Here is an 18768-nt window from a genome sequence, read left to right as displayed (position 1 = left end):
ATTTATTTAGAGAAATTTATAAATAATTTAACAGTATCCAACAAAGAGATTCCAAATAAAGACACACCACAGTTTTGCTACATATAAAGACTTGTTTATGATACTCTTGAGACTGTTCAACAGGGAGTATTAACAGGATGCCTTTCAGAGACAGACAAATATGGCTCACACAGGTTTGCAGATTCCTCTCTGACAGGGCAGGATATTATTTTGACAAAGCATCTGTGTTGCACTAACTACTCCTCCACACAGAGACTTGGTTGGAAACTGAGTCCACCAGCTCAAACCTTTCTAGTGTTGGCCTTGGTCCCTTGACATTCCTCAGAATTTCAGACCTGAAATCCAAAAGAAGAAAGAAAAAGCCAGTGAGTATGTTTCAGCTGATGAAGCAGATGGGAAGAGAGCGGAGGAGGAGGAGCAGTCAGATAGTGCCTAAGGAGGAAATATCTGGAGAAAAAAGGGGGGGCGATGAACAAAATTGAGATCACAGGGAAAATAACAATACATTTTTTTCTTGATGAGCTACCTTAAGCAGCTAGTATGTATTACTAATATGTGTTGAATCAGACAGTTAAAAAGTTTTTACACCCACTCTTGGACAATCATGTTCTCATCTCGTAGGTGGGATGTCATAGTTGATGTTATTCATTTTTGCCTTACTATATTTTAAATTACAATATCTTTCATATTTTTGCTACTATGTATTTGCTATCTCAACAGAATTCTATTTTTAATATTTTACTGCCCAATACTACATGAGGCCCTGCAAAGGAATGACATCCAGGGTGTACCCTGCTTCTCACATAATAGCCAGTGGGATGCAGGTATAGAAAACAGATAGACTTTGATAGATTAAACTCCATAACACTTATTGCAGTTTCCTTTAATATAAGAAAAACACACATACAGCAACTACACAACCACAATCTATAGATGAAATAAATAAAAATTAATTAAGGTAAATTTACTTTTTACAGTACATGACTAGGCATTAAATTAAATTAATTAAATTAAATTAAATTAAATTAAATTAAATTAAATTAAATTAAATTAAATTAAATTGTTTATATATAATGCTACGTAGAAATTACCTTCTGTTCAGGTTCATAGAGTTGAAAAAAAATTACTACACTGCAGACAAGGCTTTTTACCTTGTATGTTTTGCATAAGGTGTGTAGTAATCCCTGTTATACTGAGCAGCTTGTGTAATGTTCATTTTTCCACTATCCAGCACAGAGCCAGTCTTCTTAATCAATTTGTTCAGTTTCTTTAAGTCATTGACTCTGATTATGCTGCCAACAACAGATGGCAGGGAAGAAAACTGCACTCTCCGCCATACATAGTCTCAGAAGATACAGTATGCTGCAAAAGGGGCCAAAGCTTCTTACAGATGTAGAGTCTTTACTTTCTTTTAAACTGTTGCATTTCCAGAACTGATGTCACCACATATAAATGTCATCAACAGAGGATTTACTGCACATAGCTATAAAATCCAAGTTTTACTTTTAAAATTGTATATTTTATATAACATTAGTTAGATTTTAATTCACTTACTGTTTTATTTTATTTACTTATAGTTTTAGTACTTTGAAAGGGACATCAGTTCTACTGATTTTTATTACTTTTGCTTTCTGTTTGCTTCACACCTGTTTTGTATTTAGTTGATTTCCCCACTCTTCTGTCCATGCTATCCGCACCTGGTTGTAATCAGTCCAACTCACTTTGTATATCTACTCTTGTTATTTCTTGAGAGGTTATGACTAAAGGTGGTTCCTGTTTTCTGATTTTGTCTTATCCATGTTGTTGATATTTGCTCCAGGAGTTTTGAACTGCCTTTCTTTCTGGATTCCGCCTTTGCTAAGCCTTTATCTGTGATGTTTGCCCGACTAACTGATCTTCTGGTTTTGATCCTTACTTTATATAATGACCTATTCTCTTGGATTCTACTTGTTGGATCCTCCATCCTATATATTATGTTTGTACAGAATGGATGCATACTTTACTATATCATGCTTTACTATTATTTATTTATTATTCCATATGTGCTTTGTCTATGTTAAAGTGACTTACTTAAAATAACATTAATTTCACTATATGTAGTAATTATATTGTAAGGGTACCACCATACTACATTGGTTTTGTTATCCATGATCCAGACTGTCCTTTCCCATTATTATTATTATTATTATTATTATTATTATTATTATTATTATAATGCTTTTACTGGTTGACAGAGAACTTTCCAATTGATATATTGCCACCAAGCATTTGAGGCAACGCGCAAACCTTGTAACGACTCTGATCAAATTGTAATATCAATTTAATATTTATTACGAGCCACGCATTTATTTTAAACATAACCACTCATTAAAAAGTGTAATACAGTTCGGTTAAGTGAAATTTGTATGAACTGCTATGAGGGCTGAGGCGATGCATCCGCTTTAAATGAATACGTGGTAATGCTACACTTACATCTACTGGCCACAACTGCGTAACACTAGCACAACTCAACTTCTGTAGTGTTGCTTGAATAAGGGGAAAGAAAAATAAATAATGTTGAATGTTTTGGTTTTAGTGGTCATTACAAATTAATACCCATTAACCGAATATGTTTAATTTACTATCATTAAAAAAGAAGAAGAAAAAAAAGATCATTATTGCACAGCTCAGCTAGGCGTAAACCTCTGCCCTGATTTGAAAGTACGTGGAAGTTACGTAAGTTTAAACTTGAGAACTGATGATACCTTCCCTAACATCTGTAAATTTTAAACTTCACATAGTACGACCCACTTTAAGGAACAAATGAATTTTTAATCTGATTATACAACTTATTTTCAGAAAGTATTCTATTACTAAGATGTAACAGCAAATCTTACAAAAGCTTACACTAAATATGCTAATATTGTCATGTGTTATTTTTCATTGTCTTCGTTTTAGCGATCAAGGGCAAGCTAAGTATGCGAAGAGTGTTTTTATTTCTTTGTATTGTACATAAAAAAATAATGCATACTTTTATTGCGTTGGTGGTTTGAGTATATTTGTCATCAAACAAGTGTGGATTACTGTCGCGATCGTGATAATCTGTAATGTCGGAGCACAGAATGAACACGTGAATGCAACAAAAGTTCGGTCCGGAGAGTCAACTTGTGACATCTACAGTCATGGAGGAAAAACAAAGCAGTACGGATATCAATTTCTCACCAGGTAAGCAACATTTGTTACATTACATTTCTCATTGCCGTTTTTTTAAATAAGAGGATAAACTGAGAAAGTCATGAGAAGTTACTGTTTACACCGTTAGCTTATGTACTTACTGAAGCAGAGCAGCCGCTCTCAGCCAGCTGTCAGCTAACTGTACACTATGGTTGATTTTTCTCTAGGTTTCTCTCGTTTACGTTACTTTACTTAAGGCAAACTGTTAGAAACAACGTTAAGATTATATCTGGGTCATATTTTAAGCTTCTTCGGTGTGCTGAATTCAGGTCAGCTCATCAGAGAATGATGAGAAGCGTAAAGTTAGACTGTAACCCAGTTCCGTGTTGCTTCCCTTGTTTTTGTAGTCCGGAGAATATGAAAGAATCGTATTAAAGATTCGCATAGTTTATTAATGAAATTTTTATATGTATGATTAAAGTTACCCTCAAAAAACATAACATTAACCTCATTCAAATCTCTGTGTCGTTATTGTAAATTCGGCGTGAAAAGTTATCCCCAAAGTGTCATTTCAAGTTTGATAATAGCCTACTTATTTTGATCCCTCTCTTAGGTCTCTGCTTATCACTAATGTGAGTTAAGTTTGGCCTTGTGTGACATATGTATTTACTGTTCTCTACGATGTGTCTAACTCCATTTTCTTTTTTAAAATTAATCATTAAGCTTTATGCATATATCACTACAGACCCTGGAGGGGCAGGAACAGAGCAAGATGCCCCATGTGACCAAAACCCACAGAAAATAATAAGCAGACAGTTGACTGAACAGAGCCGATTTGCTTATGCTGCACTGTGTGGTGTCTGCTTGGGCCAGTTGTTTACTGGACCTGATAGGTGGGTAGATAATACTGTCATGACACTCTACTTGTGTGTCCTTCATAGCAACATCAATGCGGCTCTTTTTCTTTTTTTTCTTTTTTTTTTTGTTAATGGAAAGCACTTTTCTGTTTCTCAGTGTTTTTAGGGAGCAGTACTTGCAGGGGTTGGTCCACTGGCTGGACCTGGATGAGTCGGTGATGCCGGTTATGAGGGCTTTTTTATCAGGACTGGGGTTCGAGGGTTCTGACACCTTTCTCTCCACCCTGCAGGCTGATCCAATGCTGGCTGAAGGAGCAACCCTGATCATACAGGTGATTGACAAGCAAACAAATGATTAAATAACCAAAGTGGCCCTAAAAACATCCATTTCATCTCTGTTTTGGCAGAGAAATTAACGTAAAAGGAACTTAACCAGTGATTTCTGAACTGATTTGTAATGTTTGTAATATTTAAATTGTATATTTTATTTAAAAAAACATATCAGTTTTTTTTCTTGGTGGTTAATAATAGATATACAGCAGTACCTTTTTCTAAAAACACATTTGTCACAAGCCTTTCTGCTTTTGTATTGCAGGATCTGGTGTCCTTTTCTGTCAAAGATGGTATGCATCTCTCAATTTTGGAAGGTAGTGTAATTTAATGAAATCTTGTTGTCTTGAAGCTGATATTCTGTTATGTGCTCAGGTCAATATGATGCCAGGGCCAGAGTCCTTATCCGGCATGTTAGCTGTCTGCTACGAGTGTCTCCGCAACAGCTGGAGGAGTTTGAGCAGACGCTGGGAGAGAGCCTGAGGGAAGCAGGAGAGGAGAGCAAGTAAGCTGGTGGTGGTTTAAGGGTTGATGATTAATGAACGGGAGTCGATCACTTATACATTTCTCAATTTTCAAACCCAAAATCTTCATTAATTTAAATACTAATTGACTATATGCTTTGATGTAGCCTAATTTTCTAAGTGTTGCTTTTATAAAACTGTTAAAACTGCACAGTAGGAAACATGTGTTTTAATTCCATCATTTATGATAGCATTAGCGTAAACAAGAGTTAATCTTTATTTCAAAAAGGGATTGCAAGTCATATGAAATTTTAACAACAAAGTAAATCTTTCAACTCAAGCAGATGATCTTTCTCACTGTCTCCACCAGAGAGGAGTCGTCTAGGCGACTGAAGAAAGAAAGAGGAAGGAAGTTAAGGCGTTACCTTCTCATTGGGCTGGCCACAGTGGGTGGAGGGACTGTGATTGGTAAATATTACTGTTCTGATGTCTTGTGCTAGAAGACAGATTTCATTCGAAGAACTAATCATTTAACAAAATAATATCAGAAAAGTACCAGAGTTGTGTCACTTCACTAAAATATGTAAACATTTTTCTTTCAAATTCTTCCCTACAGATATTTGCAGTGGCTTCATTTTGTATTCTGTACTGCCTGTAATCTTGTTGCCTTCTGCCAGGTGTAACAGGTGGACTGGCTGCACCTTTGGTGGCAGCAGGAGCTGGCGCCGTGCTTGGGGCAGGAGGTGTTGCTGCCCTGAGCTCAGCCACTGGCATTGCTATAATGGGCTCTCTGTTTGGTGCAGCAGGGGCTGGACTGACTGGTAAGAACACTGTGTGAAAAGAAGTTATCAACCCCAGCATGCTGACCTAAAAAATTATAAATAGATGGTTTTGTTATGTCTTCCATTATGCAAAGTGTGTCTTGTGTTTTTGCATGATTTCCATCATTCAGCACTCTTTTACATTATTTCTGTAGGTTATAAGATGAATAAGTGTGTTGGGGCAATAGAGCAGTTTGAATTCCTGCCACTGAGCTCTGGGAAGCATCTTCACCTGACCATCACTGTAACAGGTTGGCTCTGTAGTGGTAAATACAGTAAGTACAGCTTCTGCTCTGTAACTCTAACCATGCTTAAATACCACTATTAAGGCGGTAGCATTATGGGAAAATCTTCTATCTTAATATACATTCACTGGTGACTTTATTAGCTACATTTAGCAAGTATCTGGTTGGATCAATTTTTGTCTTCAAAACTGCCTTAATCATTTGTGGAATAGATTTGACAAGGTGTTGGAAACATTTCTAAGAAATTTCTAAGTCCATAGAATAGCATCACACAATTGCTGCAGATTTATCATGATGAGAATCTCCCATTCAACCACATCACAGAGGTGCTCTGTTAAGACTGAAATCTGGTGACTGTGGAGGCCATTGGAGTACAATGAACTCATTGTCATGTTCAAAAAACCAGTTTGAGATGATTTGAGCATTATCCTGCTGAAAGTAGTCATCAGAAGATGGTAAACTGTGGTTATAAAAAAGAGGGACATGGTGAGCAACAATACCCAGGTAGGCTGTGGCATTTAAATGTTGCTCAGTTGGTACTAATGTGCCAAGAAAATATTCCCTATTACACCACCAGCAGCAGCCTGAACTCTGTGTACAAGACAGGATGGAACCACGCTTTCATGTATTTTTTATGCCAAATTCTGAGCCTATCATCTGAATGAGGAGCTAAAATAGAGACTCACTCATCAGACCAGGCAGCCTTTTTATCAATCCTTTATTGTCCAGTTTTGGTGAGCCTGTTGCTAATTGTAGCCTCAGTTTCCTGTTCTTTGCTGACAGGAGTGTCACCCGGTGTGGTCCTATGGGCTACAGCAGCAACTGCTTCAAGGTTGGATGTGTTGTTCATTCATAGATGTTATTCTGCATACCTTGGTTATAACCAGTGGTTATTTGAGTTACTGTTCCCTTTATATAATCTCAAACCAGTCTGACCATTCTCCTCTGACCTCTGACACCAGCAAAGCATTTTTATCCTGCCAGCTGCCACTGACTGGGTATTTTCTCTTTTTTTGGACTATTTTCTGTAAACCCTAGAGAGGGTTATGCGTAAAAATCCCAGAGGATCAGCAGTTTCTGAAGTAGTCAGACCTGCCTGTCTGGCACGAACAACCATGCCACGTTCAGTCTCGTAAATCTCCTTTCCTCCCCATTCTGAGCCATTCGTCTTGATCCCATCTACACGACTAAATTCATTGAGTTGCTGCCATGGCTGATTTGCCATTTGTGTTAAGAAGCTGCTGAACAGATGTACCTAATAGAGTGACCAGTGAGCGTATGTAATTTCAAACTGCCTATCATAATATGTGATCAATAAATTAACAATGTAAAATATCTAATTATGTTAAATTTATTTGAGAAATTTTAATGACAACTTATTACATTATATCCTAAAGTCAGTAATTCCATATAGCCACCCTTATTTATTTACACTGATGAAAGGCAATTAGGGAAAAACAAAAGGCGTATATGACATATCTCTGGAAATAAAATTTGTATAATTTTGTAAAACATACAGTATAATACAAATGCTTTTGTATAACTCTTGCATAAAATGTGTGTGGACATTGAAGCAGAAAGGCATGACCTTTAAATAGTTTAGTCTGTTCTGTTTAGTATACAGCGCATTGAACAAATCCAGCATTATCAGTGCCAGAATCATCATATCTATATGTGCAGGGGAAACAAGATAATCCAAATAACAAGTGAACAAACAGCCAGCCAAGCTCATTGATGCTCTCTTTTTGTGAGTCATAACTTTAGTATTTCTGTCCAGGGAACTACATGTGGTTATCTCTGTTAATTACACCATTATAAAAAGAGAAAACAATCTTTAAGAAAAAAATCATGTAGTAAAGATGAGCTACGCTCTACCCATATTCTAAAACTATTCCAGCACCCACTTCATATTAGCAAAAAAAAAAACAAAAAAAAAAAAAACAAAACACTCCAACTTTGCTTTTACATAAAACAATACATCTCTCTACCACTAAAACATACTCAGTTACAAGCTTAGTACCTCCTTCACATACAATAGCTTTAAAAAACACACTTAACATTCAAGTGCTGCTCATAGGTATTCCTCCATTAAAACACAGGTATTGTGTTCCAGATTCGTTCCAGGCCCCGTGGTGCAGCTTGGGTGAGTGTGGAGAACAGTACTGCTTGCTGTGGGAGTCTCGTTTCCTCAGGGACCTGGGTTCAGCCATGACCTCTCTGTTGGATGGGCTAGTCAGCATGGTGGCTCAGGAAGCCCTGAAGTACACAGTGCTCTCAGGTAGGAGGATGACTGTGCAGGAAGCACTTAGCTGTTATTCACTGGATTTGTATTTAGATGCACAAGTGGTTGGGAAATGTTGATTAATGTTGAGTTAACTGTTTTTGGAATGAATGCTCTCTCCAGTAAATGTATTTGAAGAGTTACATTTTGGTTAACAATACTGACTTTCTTATTAACTATAGTCTTTTTGTGGTACTGATCATTTCTTGCTATTGTCATATATGTTATTTAGGCATTGTGACTGCTCTGACATGGCCTGCATCCTTGCTAGGGGCAGCCAGCGTGATTGACAACCCCTGGTGTGTTTGTCTTAACCGCTCGGCTGAGGTGGGGAAACACCTGGCACAGGTTTTGAGAAGCAGACGGCAGGTATTGTGAACCTGTTATCTGTCTTACTGTACACTTTACTGTAGTGTAACATAGTCAGAGAAAGGGCTTTATTGTATATTTTATGCTTATTTTCATATTAGTTCAAATTTATTGTCATGTTTTTTGTTTTGTTTTGTTTTTTACTTAATTTGGTAGCCGCAGTTGACATGGTCATAAAAAGTATGGAAAGAATTGCTCAATTGCTAGAAATAACGGTTATCTTGTGCCTTTGTAGGCACTGTTAAATGGAGTAGGTTAAATTCAGCCACACTCTTGTTTTTTTGGTTGTTTCAATGTGCAACAATAGAACAAAGCTAAATTAAATTTTATAATTTTATTTTTAGAGCTTGAATACCATCATTTTTTTTTTTAGAGAAAATCACCTACCTTTGTTGAGTAAACACAAAGACAATAAAAGGTACGTCTCTTTATGTCTGCACTTGAAGGGAAAGCGGCCTGTGAGTTTAATAGGTTTCAGTCTCGGAGCCAGAGTTATCTACTACTGTCTACAGGAGCTTGCCACTGAAGAAGGTATGAGGTATCTTGACTTGATGTCATAACTTTCATTAAGTTACATTAATCCTTGTCTTTTCCATTACTTGATTCACATTTATATCTTACTTGTTTTGTACCAAATTATAATAATCAGTGTTGCTATAAATCTTTAGGAAGTGAGGGAGTAGTCGAGGATGTGGTCCTCCTGGGGGCTCCAGTGGACGGCTCTGAAAAGGCCTGGGAGAGAATGGTGAAAGTAGTGGCTGGAAAAATAGTAAATGGATACTGCAGGTAATGATCTTTCATAAAATGTCTTTAACAGTGTTTGCATTTTTTTTTTCACAATAACTACTTGCATTATTTGGAACCTACCATTACACCATCAAGATTTGTGGACCTGCTTTAATAAATTACTTTTTGAATTATCCATGTACCAAGAGGGGATTGGCTCCTGGGGTTTTTGTACCGCAGCTCAGCTGCACAGCTGTCTGTTGCTGGGCTGCAGCCAATCAACATCCATGATCGACGAATAATCAATGTGGATCTTTCCTCTGTGGTGAGTTAGATCTTATGTTTAAATTAGGATTAAGTTAAAGTACAGCTACAGATGAGAGTTTAATATTTTATGACTTTCACCTTCACTGAAAAGTCACTGTGAAGTGTCAGTTTTCATTATGTTAATTAGTTGTTTTTTTTTTTTTTAAGTCATACAAGTGGTCCCTGACTATTTATCTATACTTCCTTTTACATTATGAGTCCTCGCGGACCCTAGGGGACTGTTCATCATCGTTCAGGGACAGCAGGCAGTCTGTAAAATAAAATCCCATTCTTGGGATGTCAACTGGAACATCCATAGTCACAACACGGATGCATTACTATTTTTACACGGAAAGCTAGCTGTAGACCTGAGCCCCATAGCAGTATGCCTGCTTTGTTTATCTTTTTCCCACCCACGAACATCGCCAACATGCAAGTCACGTAATCAGTGAAGAAAAATGAGAAACTTTGGTGTGTGAATGTATGTTTTATGTTTAATATGTATAAACAGTTTTTATTATGTAAAGCACTGATTGTTGCTTTTTGCATGAAAAGTGCTTTATAGATAAAATTTGATTTGATTGGACTATTCATGAGAGAGAGTGACAATCATACATGACACCACTGACAAAAGACATGTAGATATCCTCACTGTTTTCCACAAAATACACTGATGCTGATCTGATACTTTGATTTTATTTGGCTGTTCGCTTTTTCTTTTTCTTTACTCTATCAGGGACTGGCTGTAGTCTACAACCGAAATCATCTTTATTTATTTATATCATCTTTATATCCATTGCTTATTGAACTCAAGTTTTTTATCCCACATTTATAGATGTCTTCAGGCCTTGAAACCTATCAGATATTTCATCAATGAGTTCAATGTCACGAGCTTTTGTTCACTATGTGGAGTTAGATAACATCCATTAAATACGTTGCATCACCTGTTGAACACACTTTAGCTCATTCACACAGAAATTGGTGTATGCTGGCTCTAAAAAGACAGTTTTATTCCACCCATGCTCACCTGAAGTTATTTATACTGAATTAACCGAGGTAACATGTTGCTGTTCCAGTGTCGTTATTTCTGCCACACAAGCTGTCTTTACACTGTTATTTCAAACTTTAAATTAAACTCCCTCTTATATGGCATGTTTTGAAAATAGCCCTTTGTGACATAAATTAGCTAAAGCATTGCCATTTAGCTTCAGATTCGGCTAAGTTTTTGTCTCTATTGACTAACAAGGGCCGACTACCAGCCCATAAGCTGCTTTGTAAATTCTCCATATCTACTGTTGTGCATGTAGCCTTGTTCACTGAGGCTTTTTATGAGCTTTCTTACCGAATGCAGCTGCTTGCCAACAGATGTTTGAAAATCTGTTGATAATAAACTATTACAACAACATTATAATATTTATGATTAATTATTATATTGTTTTATTTGCACTTTATTATTAGACAGTTGTCTAAAAAAAATCAGAAAAAATAAGGCCCCTGCTGGTTGGTTTCCTTTCACATCCATCCCCTTTCTACCACCTTTTAAACCAACAGACTTTAACAAAAATACTCGCTGTAGTTGTTTAGTTAAACCAGGTAAAGCATTAGAGACTTTACATTTCACTCTACTATGCATAAAAAAGAAACACTGTACAGTTTTTACCTGGTCTTGTAATGGGGGAAGTATAAAATTGATTTGTACAATATATAAATGGATAATTGCACAAACTAATATACAAAAAAAATGTCATTTACAAAGAAATTATTTTGCTCATGAATGATAAAATAATATTTCTTCCTCTCAGGTGAAAGGTCACTTGGACTATATGCGTCAGATGGACACCATCTTGGTGGCAGTGGGAGTTCCCACCAGAGAAGTTCCAGGAGCTTCCTTTGCTGTTCCTCAGTCTGTAACGGTTACAGAGGGGACAGTGGGCATCCCTGAGCAATCCACCAAGGAGCAACAACTGAGCATGACACAAAACCCTGCTGAGAAGGCTGAGACTTGTTCACAAGAAAGCAAAGACTGGAATGATGTGGCAGAGACTGAGGGGATGGTTGATGGCTGGGACATCCCTGATATTTCAGATCTGTTGGACTCGGTAAATGATATGGAATCAGATGGTGAACTCTCAGTCAGGAACAATATACAGTTTGCTGATAATCCCACATCCTCGGATTTAAATTCACAGTTTGACCATGCAGAAGAGGCTGGCCTGGATTATGAACATGTATCATGGAGCTGGGATGAGACACACTGGACTACAGAGCACTCAGATAAATGAAAGCAGCTGTACTTGTAAAGAGCATGTTCCAGGACCAGCTGCTTCATGCAAAGTCTCACTGAGAAAATATTTATTTCATTCATAACACATTCACATGCCACAGACTGCACAAGAATCAGTGCACACATATGGCAGCTTCTACAAAAAAAAAAAGCCTCTTGAATTAACTGCTTTGTTTCACTACTTCACAGTTTTTGTAGACAAACTGAATTATTAATTTAATAATAATTGAGAATGTTGTAGACAGTTTCTTTAACAAACTTTAAATGTGGTGACTTGTTTGCTGTGAGATCCAAAACCTGTAATATATCTGCAGTTTGCAGGTTTAGTGGATAAGTGATAACTCTGTCCCTTGCCTCTTGCCTATTTTTATCTGTTAGCTTGGTTGCTATGGATATAATCACAACAATTTGTTTTCCATAAGGCTGGGGGAAGTTCTGTAAATGTGTTTTCTTCACATCCTTTTTTCGTTCCCTCTATTCTGTTCCACTCATAAGAATGGAAAACAGATTTTAAAAGAGAGTTTAGTTACATTGTACAGGTAGTGGAAACTGGAAATAGTCTGAAGCTTGAAATGGTATAAAATGTGAAAGTCAAGCATACTGTATTTTCTTCCTTCTCTTTCCTTGTTCAATGTTTCTCAGTTTAAGCATCTTAATTGATAGTAAGTCATTCATTTGATGAGTTTCATACTTGCCATGAATCACTCTTCCACTATAAACCCTTACCTAACTTATTAACTGTCTTTATTCCTGTGATTATTCAATCCAGGGTGTGAACCTGATTGGGAAGAAGCAGGGGTAACTCAATCCCAGCATGCTCAGCATCCAGCAGGTTGACAGCATCAGTAGCAGTGGCAGGGGGGTGAGTAGGGTCAGAGGGCAGAGGGGAGGGGGGGTTGCTGGCAATGTTAGGCTCTCCTGAGTTGCGTAAAGAGATGGAAAGCGCTGGTGATGGCCTTCTGGGTGACCGCGAAGAACAGCAGGGCAGGAGCTTTGCCAGAGCTCGCTTGAAGTCCCTCATGAACAGCGGGTAGATGATGGGGTTCATTGTGCTGTTGCAGTAACCCAGCCAGGTGATGGCGTCGAACAGCGCAAGGGGAACACATTCGCATACTGCCTGCAGGAAGACCGTTGCTTTCATTAAAACATAAAAACGTAATCACGTAAAAAGTTAAGTTACTCACAAAGTAACCCAGAAAATATGTAAATAATAAATACAGAAAATAGGAGGCTTCAAGAAGGGCCTGATTATCCACAAATACAACTTATTAACTGTATTCAGATCATGTCTCCAGCTAAAACTCACAAAGCAAATACCTTTAGAATACTGGAAGCTCTGAGGCTGTTAAGGAAATTATTAAAGAACATGTTGCTTCAATCAATACAGAAATTTGACAGTTAATTGGAGCACCGTGTTTTAATATTCAAGGCTTATTTATTTATTTTTTTACAAAGCTTTGAAGAAAATGCAGTATTTTGCCATTTAAATGTGACTCTGATCTCCAAAATTTTACTGGCTCTCTCTTTTTTCTTGATCCAGAAAAACATGCCTGCACCATATTTGTTAGACCCAAAGGATATATTCACTGTGAGCAAAAAGTAATATTTCTATCTAATAATCTTCATGGTTCATTTTATTATCCTCCTGAAAACCTTCATACCACATAATTAGATTATTTTGACGTTTATTTACAACACTATTTCTAAAATAGTTGCAGCACTGTACAAAAGTAAAAATGAAATTATTCATAATAATTTTCTGGTTGTTTACCATCATTTTACTTTTTAAACTTAATGTTAAGAACACTGGGCTTCATTAACCAATTGTTCTTAAGAACAAATTGTTAAATCCTACTTAGGAACTTTTTATGAAGATTTTTGTTCCTAGGTAAGAACAAATCCTACGAATACTCAGAAGTACTCTTATGAGCACCTGAGTGCCGACACGTTTGACCAAAATCTGCTTTGTGTTATTGTCTGCTGTTCGGTTCATTAAAAAAGGGTTAAATTAATAAAAAGTACAGTAATGATTTTGTAAGATTTCTAAAAAACTTTATTGTTATAGTTGCCCACAGTGGGGAAATTAAACTATTTTTTTTATCCATTTCATTAATTCAAGAAAAAGTTGCAGTCAAGCCAGATTTTATTCTATTGCTGATCTTAACAGCATCTGTGCAATAGACAGCACACACACCAGATCTAATTCCCTAACAACAAGAGTATCACTCTATAAATGTCCAAGTCACTTGTGACCCCCAGATCCACCTACTGAATGTGATATTCAGTTACTAAAATATCATCAGTAACGGTGTTACTTTAATTCAGCTCACTGAAGCTGTCTTCATCTGACCGGAGTTTTTACAGAGAGAAATAACCACATGGCAAAAGTGATGATGAAGAGTGAAATGTCATGGCAGACATAGTCAGCAGCCGAGTGCATGCGCACAGAGCCGAGCACACAAATGACCAAGAGATGTACGCAGCAACAAGGAATCCTGAGAAAACAAAGGAAGAGTTTTAAACTGGAATCACTTTTCCCTCATAGAGATAAAAGGCAACGTTATGAGAAATGTTCATCACGACCAGAAGCAAAATACTCCTTCATGTTGGCTGTAAGCGGCTGGAATCACATGAAGCAGCTCTCATGAGGAGATGGAGCCTCGACATCCAAGCAGCCCGATGTATTTTTATGTTAGTAATTTATTCTATTGTCTATTTCATTCATTAGATCTAATATACAGTTTTATTATGAATAAATGAACAGGCAAATTAATTTCAAGTTAAAAGGAACATATTTGAACTTTTTTTAAGTAACAGAATAATTACTTTCCTGAGTAATTAGTTATTTTAATAATGCTGTAACTCCATTACTAACTCAGTTACTTTTTGGGGAAAAGTAACTAGTAACTATAGTTACTTTTTAAAGTAATGTGTGGTGTTTATCATTTCATTAATTCCTTTTCTATTATTAGTTAGTACTGTATTTTATTTTTTTGTGCCCACAAAAAGAGCCACATTCAGCAAAGAAAAGAAAAGAAAAAGCTGCGTGAGGCAGATAGTTAAAGGGTGTTACCAGCAACACACACACAAACAAGAGGGTGAATCCTAATGTAGCCTGGTCTGCCATAGTAAGCCACTCCCTAGAAGAGTTAGTAGGCTTTGTATCTTTCCATGGGGATGTCAAAATAACATCAATCTGTACCGCAGTATAAAATAGTACATTGTGTCACATACATGTAGTTCATTGCAGCTGCAGCAGCTGCCATTACCAGAGTCCTGCCTCACATACAGCCTTTTAAAATCAAATTTGATGTGCCCTTTCTTTTTTTTTACTTTTAGCAGCTGCCCCTTAAGACGTCTTTGCGTGGGCCTGATCTGTTGGAGGACTTTCCTTTAAAAAAATCTTAAGTACAACTTAACAAATTTAAAAAGATTCGTAAGAAGACATTGGTGAATGAGGCCCACTGATCTTGAACATTACCATTGTTATTGGAGAGCAACAGTGAAGGAGGAAACAGCTGTTGGAGGAGAGCTTCCAATACTACCAAGATGAGAGAGGGAGGAGGTGGGAAAAGACAGAAAGGAGGGGTGTGCGTTTCACATACCACATTGAGTGTGAAAAGAAAGGAGAGTGCAGACAGTCAAGTCTCTGTGCTCAGTGTTATGCAGGGAAAAAGCGAGAGAACACAGATGGGAAGTCAAAATGACTGGATCATTGAAAGCTTGAAAATCAGGACAAGTGTCATTACCAATTTAGATTAAGCTGTTTTTTGACATTCATTTAGTCTCAGTGTGGGTTTTCTAATTTTCTTTCAGCTTCCTTATTTGTTGGGTAATTATAGTGTATATTGAATTCAGTCAAATGGAGATCAAGACACCAACAGAAAAACAGCAAATGGTACTTTAGTAATTTGTTTTTTATACTTTGGCATGAGTCAGATGCACAAAACTAAAATGCCAATCTATTTCTGCACTAGTTCAGCCTGGCAAGACTGTGATGCCAAGACAGATCAAGATGGAATTAGTTTTGTATCCCGGTGTTATTTTTCTCTCTTTTTCTTTATTCTTTTTCATTTACTTGTCATTGTTTTCAGGCTGAGCAACCATTTAATATAAAACCAATAACATTGAATTTTAAAATGGACAGAGAAAAAAATGGTTGCAACAGTTTATGATAAAGACATAATGTCATGTAAGAAGGGAAAGGAGTGAATTGTATCAAGAAAATAGTTTTTACTGTTTTTTTGATTGTTTGTTTTTTGTTTGTTTGTTGACCTAATTTCTATGTCCAGTGTCAGGTGCTTGTACTTACCTGAGCCATGTTGGTGATAAAAAAGGGTAACCAAGCACTGAAGAAGAGCCCCAGTAGGACTCCCAGTGTGAGACTAGCCTTCAGTGCCCTCCGACCCTGCCTGTGAGCCAGACGGCGCTCACTGTTCACTGAAGGCTGCAGACAGTAGAGAACAAAAGAGAAAAGTTATTCCAAAAGGCATCCTTACATTTCTATTTTTGCAAAAGCTGAATTTTCTCCCACCTAGCCTAGCCTGTGGGAACTGCAATAGAAAATTGTAATTTTACTTTGGATAGTGACATGCTAAGCTAATTGCTTAACCTATTGGCAATTAGCTTAGCATGCCACTACACAAAATAATACTGCAATTGTGTATTATAATATCGCAAAAGTTTAAGATCTAATACCCAGAACACATTATTTCAGGCTGAATTTTGGGCATTGGGTGAGATTGGTATTTCGATAGAATTAAACCTAAAAGTTATGTTAAGCTATTGCATTCACCAATCATTTTGACAACTTGCATGTTAGTTTGAAGCAAAAAAGTAGTTGAGATTTCTTCTGAAATATATGTTTTACTCATAAAGCAGATCATGTTCTAAAAAACTAAAAGCATATTTTAAATCTACTTAAATTGGGTGAATGTAAAATGTGTTATTTGGTTCTAACTAAAAGAATTTAATTTTGTGTTCTTATTTCAGTTATATAAGTGTTTTTCTTCTTCTTCTATTCAGAAAATGTTATTGGGTTCATTCTTAATAACTTCTACTATATATATTTTTAGTAGAACTACAAGGTCTTTGCCATGTCAACCAGGTTTCTTCTTTTCTTCTAAATATTCTCTTTGGTGAGGCTATTGAAATCCTTGTGTCTGTGTGCGTGTGTCTATTTGTTTGTTAATGTGATAATGAACTTTTGTGGGTTTCAGCTTGTACAGTTGTCAAGAATGACGTGCCAAATGTGTAAAGTATGAGCACTATTATGTGGAAAAAATCAATCTTCTTTTGGGTCAGCTTCTCTACTCAAAAAAAATTATAAATTCCTATATAGGTCTGCTCCAATTAAAGGTCAGGGTACATTTTTAGTGATGTTGCTGGATTTTTACTGGCAAATTAAAAACTTGTCAAATGATTACTGCTTAGCATTCATAATGCAAATTATCCTGGCTGTTTTGTAAATACTGTCTTTCTTACCGGTACATTTTGTGACATAGGAGGTCCTTGATGACTGCAGTCATCTCCATCCTGCTGAGCCTGGCCAGCAACAACCCCAGGTGAAGGGGGTCGAGAGGGTTCTCCAAGGGAGTGATAATGGTGTGGAGGGTTGCTCAGTGCTGCGACCCTCTTCGCCTGTCTCCGTGCTGCCAGAAGGATCCGGCAATAGGTGAAGCAAATGGCGCTTGAAGGCAAAAAGAAGGTGAGCACAGATGCCACAAGAGCAAATGGCAGGGTGACCTGCAGGCGGCACTGAAAGGAAGGGCCTCCTGATGGTGACAGCAGAAAATAAGATTCTGGGTACAGCTTGTCAGAGAAGGAGCTGATGTTACTCATGCTGACTTCAGGTATGGTTGAGTATCCACTCCTGTGACCTAAACTGTGCCATTTCATCTCAATGGGCAAGAAAGAAGTCAGTGCTGCCAACCCCCAAGCAGCTCCTACTAAAAGTAGCGCACGAGGTGGGGTCATCCTCTGCTTGTAGCGCAGCGGTGAGATGATGAAGAGGTAACGGTCCAGGCTGATAACACACAGGTTGAGGATAGACGCACTACAGCACATGACATCGAAGCAAAGCCAAACTGGGCAGAAGGCAGGCCAAAGTATCCAGGCCCCACACAGGACATTGAGCATGGCTGGGGGCATCACCACCAATGCCACCATTAGGTCAGAAAAGAACAAAGACACCAGGAAGCAGTTTGAGGTGCAGCGCAAAGAGCGATGGGCAAACACCAGGGCTATGAGCAGCATGTTGCCACAGATTGTCATGAAGATGATAACAGTCAGCATAAAGGCCAACAACCACGGGCCACTGCCAGTGATGTTCCAGTCACTTTTGGTGGGAGAGCTGCCGTTGTAGCTGCCGACAGAGCCAGACAAGTGAGAGTCAGTCATTATGATGGCTAGCAATAATCAATGAATCAGCTCATTAGGCTTCCTCTCCAAATACCACAAAATAACACATCCCCCCTCCCAGCGAAAGCTTACACTTAAAGGGCATTGTTGAATGAAAAGAAACCACAGATGTCCTGTTTTGAGATGCAGTCCAACTCTTTGGATCCTCTCCATGGATAAATATCTCCATAACCCCTTTGGCATGAAGACCTCAGAGTGGAGTGGCCTTACGTCCGCAGCTGCCAATGCAATGATTCAGCTCTCCGACAGTGTTTCTCTCATCTCCTCATTCTGACCAGCACAGCCCTTCCTCATCCACAGCTCAGAGACAGAATGAGCCAATTGATAGCTGAAAGAGGGTTTTTCAGCTGCATGTCACAATGATGACAGGCACTGGAGGAGGGCACAAAGTTAAGCTTTTACTACGCATACGCAACCAATGCAGGTGAGACAACTCTGTGAAGATGAAGAGAGCTGGAAACAATTCTCAGAAATATACCTCACCTCACAGAAGTGGATTTGCTCTGCTTTTG

The 18768-nt window shown here is 37.7% G+C and overlaps 2 protein-coding genes across 2 annotated transcripts; one reads left to right on the top strand and one right to left on the bottom strand.

Annotated features, from left to right (window-relative positions):
• The first annotated feature begins 3100 nt into the window (after positions 1-3100).
• tmco4 (transmembrane and coiled-coil domains 4) lies at positions 3101-12570 on the top strand. Its single transcript, XM_042004191.1, has 14 exons — positions 3101-3204; positions 3899-4046; positions 4168-4342; positions 4606-4633; positions 4716-4845; positions 5175-5272; positions 5482-5625; positions 5781-5900; positions 7984-8148; positions 8384-8520; positions 8967-9051; positions 9189-9306; positions 9454-9571; positions 11355-12570. The coding sequence occupies exons 1-14, from the start codon at positions 3114-3116 to the stop codon at positions 11832-11834; spliced, it is 2037 nt and encodes a 678-aa protein (XP_041860125.1). The 5' UTR covers positions 3101-3113; the 3' UTR covers positions 11835-12570.
• A 15-nt stretch (positions 12571-12585) lies between these two features.
• On the bottom strand, positions 12586-18541 carry htr6 (5-hydroxytryptamine (serotonin) receptor 6). Its single transcript, XM_042004192.1, has 3 exons — positions 17321-18541; positions 16149-16283; positions 12586-12953 (listed from the first exon to the last, which is right to left on the bottom strand). The coding sequence occupies exons 1-3, from the start codon at positions 18233-18235 to the stop codon at positions 12597-12599; spliced, it is 1407 nt and encodes a 468-aa protein (XP_041860126.1). The 5' UTR covers positions 18236-18541; the 3' UTR covers positions 12586-12596.
• Positions 18542-18768: the final 227 nt, after the last annotated feature.

Source organism: Melanotaenia boesemani, chromosome 13, assembly GCF_017639745.1.
Source record: "Melanotaenia boesemani isolate fMelBoe1 chromosome 13, fMelBoe1.pri, whole genome shotgun sequence".
Taxonomy (NCBI): domain Eukaryota; kingdom Metazoa; phylum Chordata; class Actinopteri; order Atheriniformes; family Melanotaeniidae; genus Melanotaenia; species Melanotaenia boesemani.
Note: the sequence above shows the minus strand (reverse complement) of the source record. Positions and strands in the feature narration are given on the sequence as shown.

What these genes read in the sequence shown, in the direction of transcription:
- tmco4 (XM_042004191.1), top strand. Translation starts at nt 3,114, where the DNA reads ATGCAACAAAAGTTCGGTCCGGAGAGTCAACTTGTGACATCTACAGTC. An exon ending in GAAGTACACAGTGCTCTCAG is followed by an intron (nt 8,149 to 8,383) that starts GTAGGAGGATGA and finishes TATGTTATTTAG; the next exon opens with GCATTGTGACTGCTCTGACA. An exon ending in TTTTGAGAAGCAGACGGCAG is followed by an intron (nt 8,521 to 8,966) that starts GTATTGTGAACC and finishes CTGCACTTGAAG; the next exon opens with GGAAAGCGGCCTGTGAGTTT.
- htr6 (XM_042004192.1), bottom strand. Translation starts at nt 18,235, where the DNA reads ATGACTGACTCTCACTTGTCTGGCTCTGTCGGCAGCTACAACGGCAGC. An exon ending in CTATGTCACAAAATGTACCG is followed by an intron (nt 16,284 to 17,320) that starts GTAAGAAAGACA and finishes TACTGTCTGCAG; the next exon opens with CCTTCAGTGAACAGTGAGCG. An exon ending in TTATCACCAACATGGCTCAG is followed by an intron (nt 12,954 to 16,148) that starts GTAAGTACAAGC and finishes GTCTTCCTGCAG; the next exon opens with GCAGTATGCGAATGTGTTCC.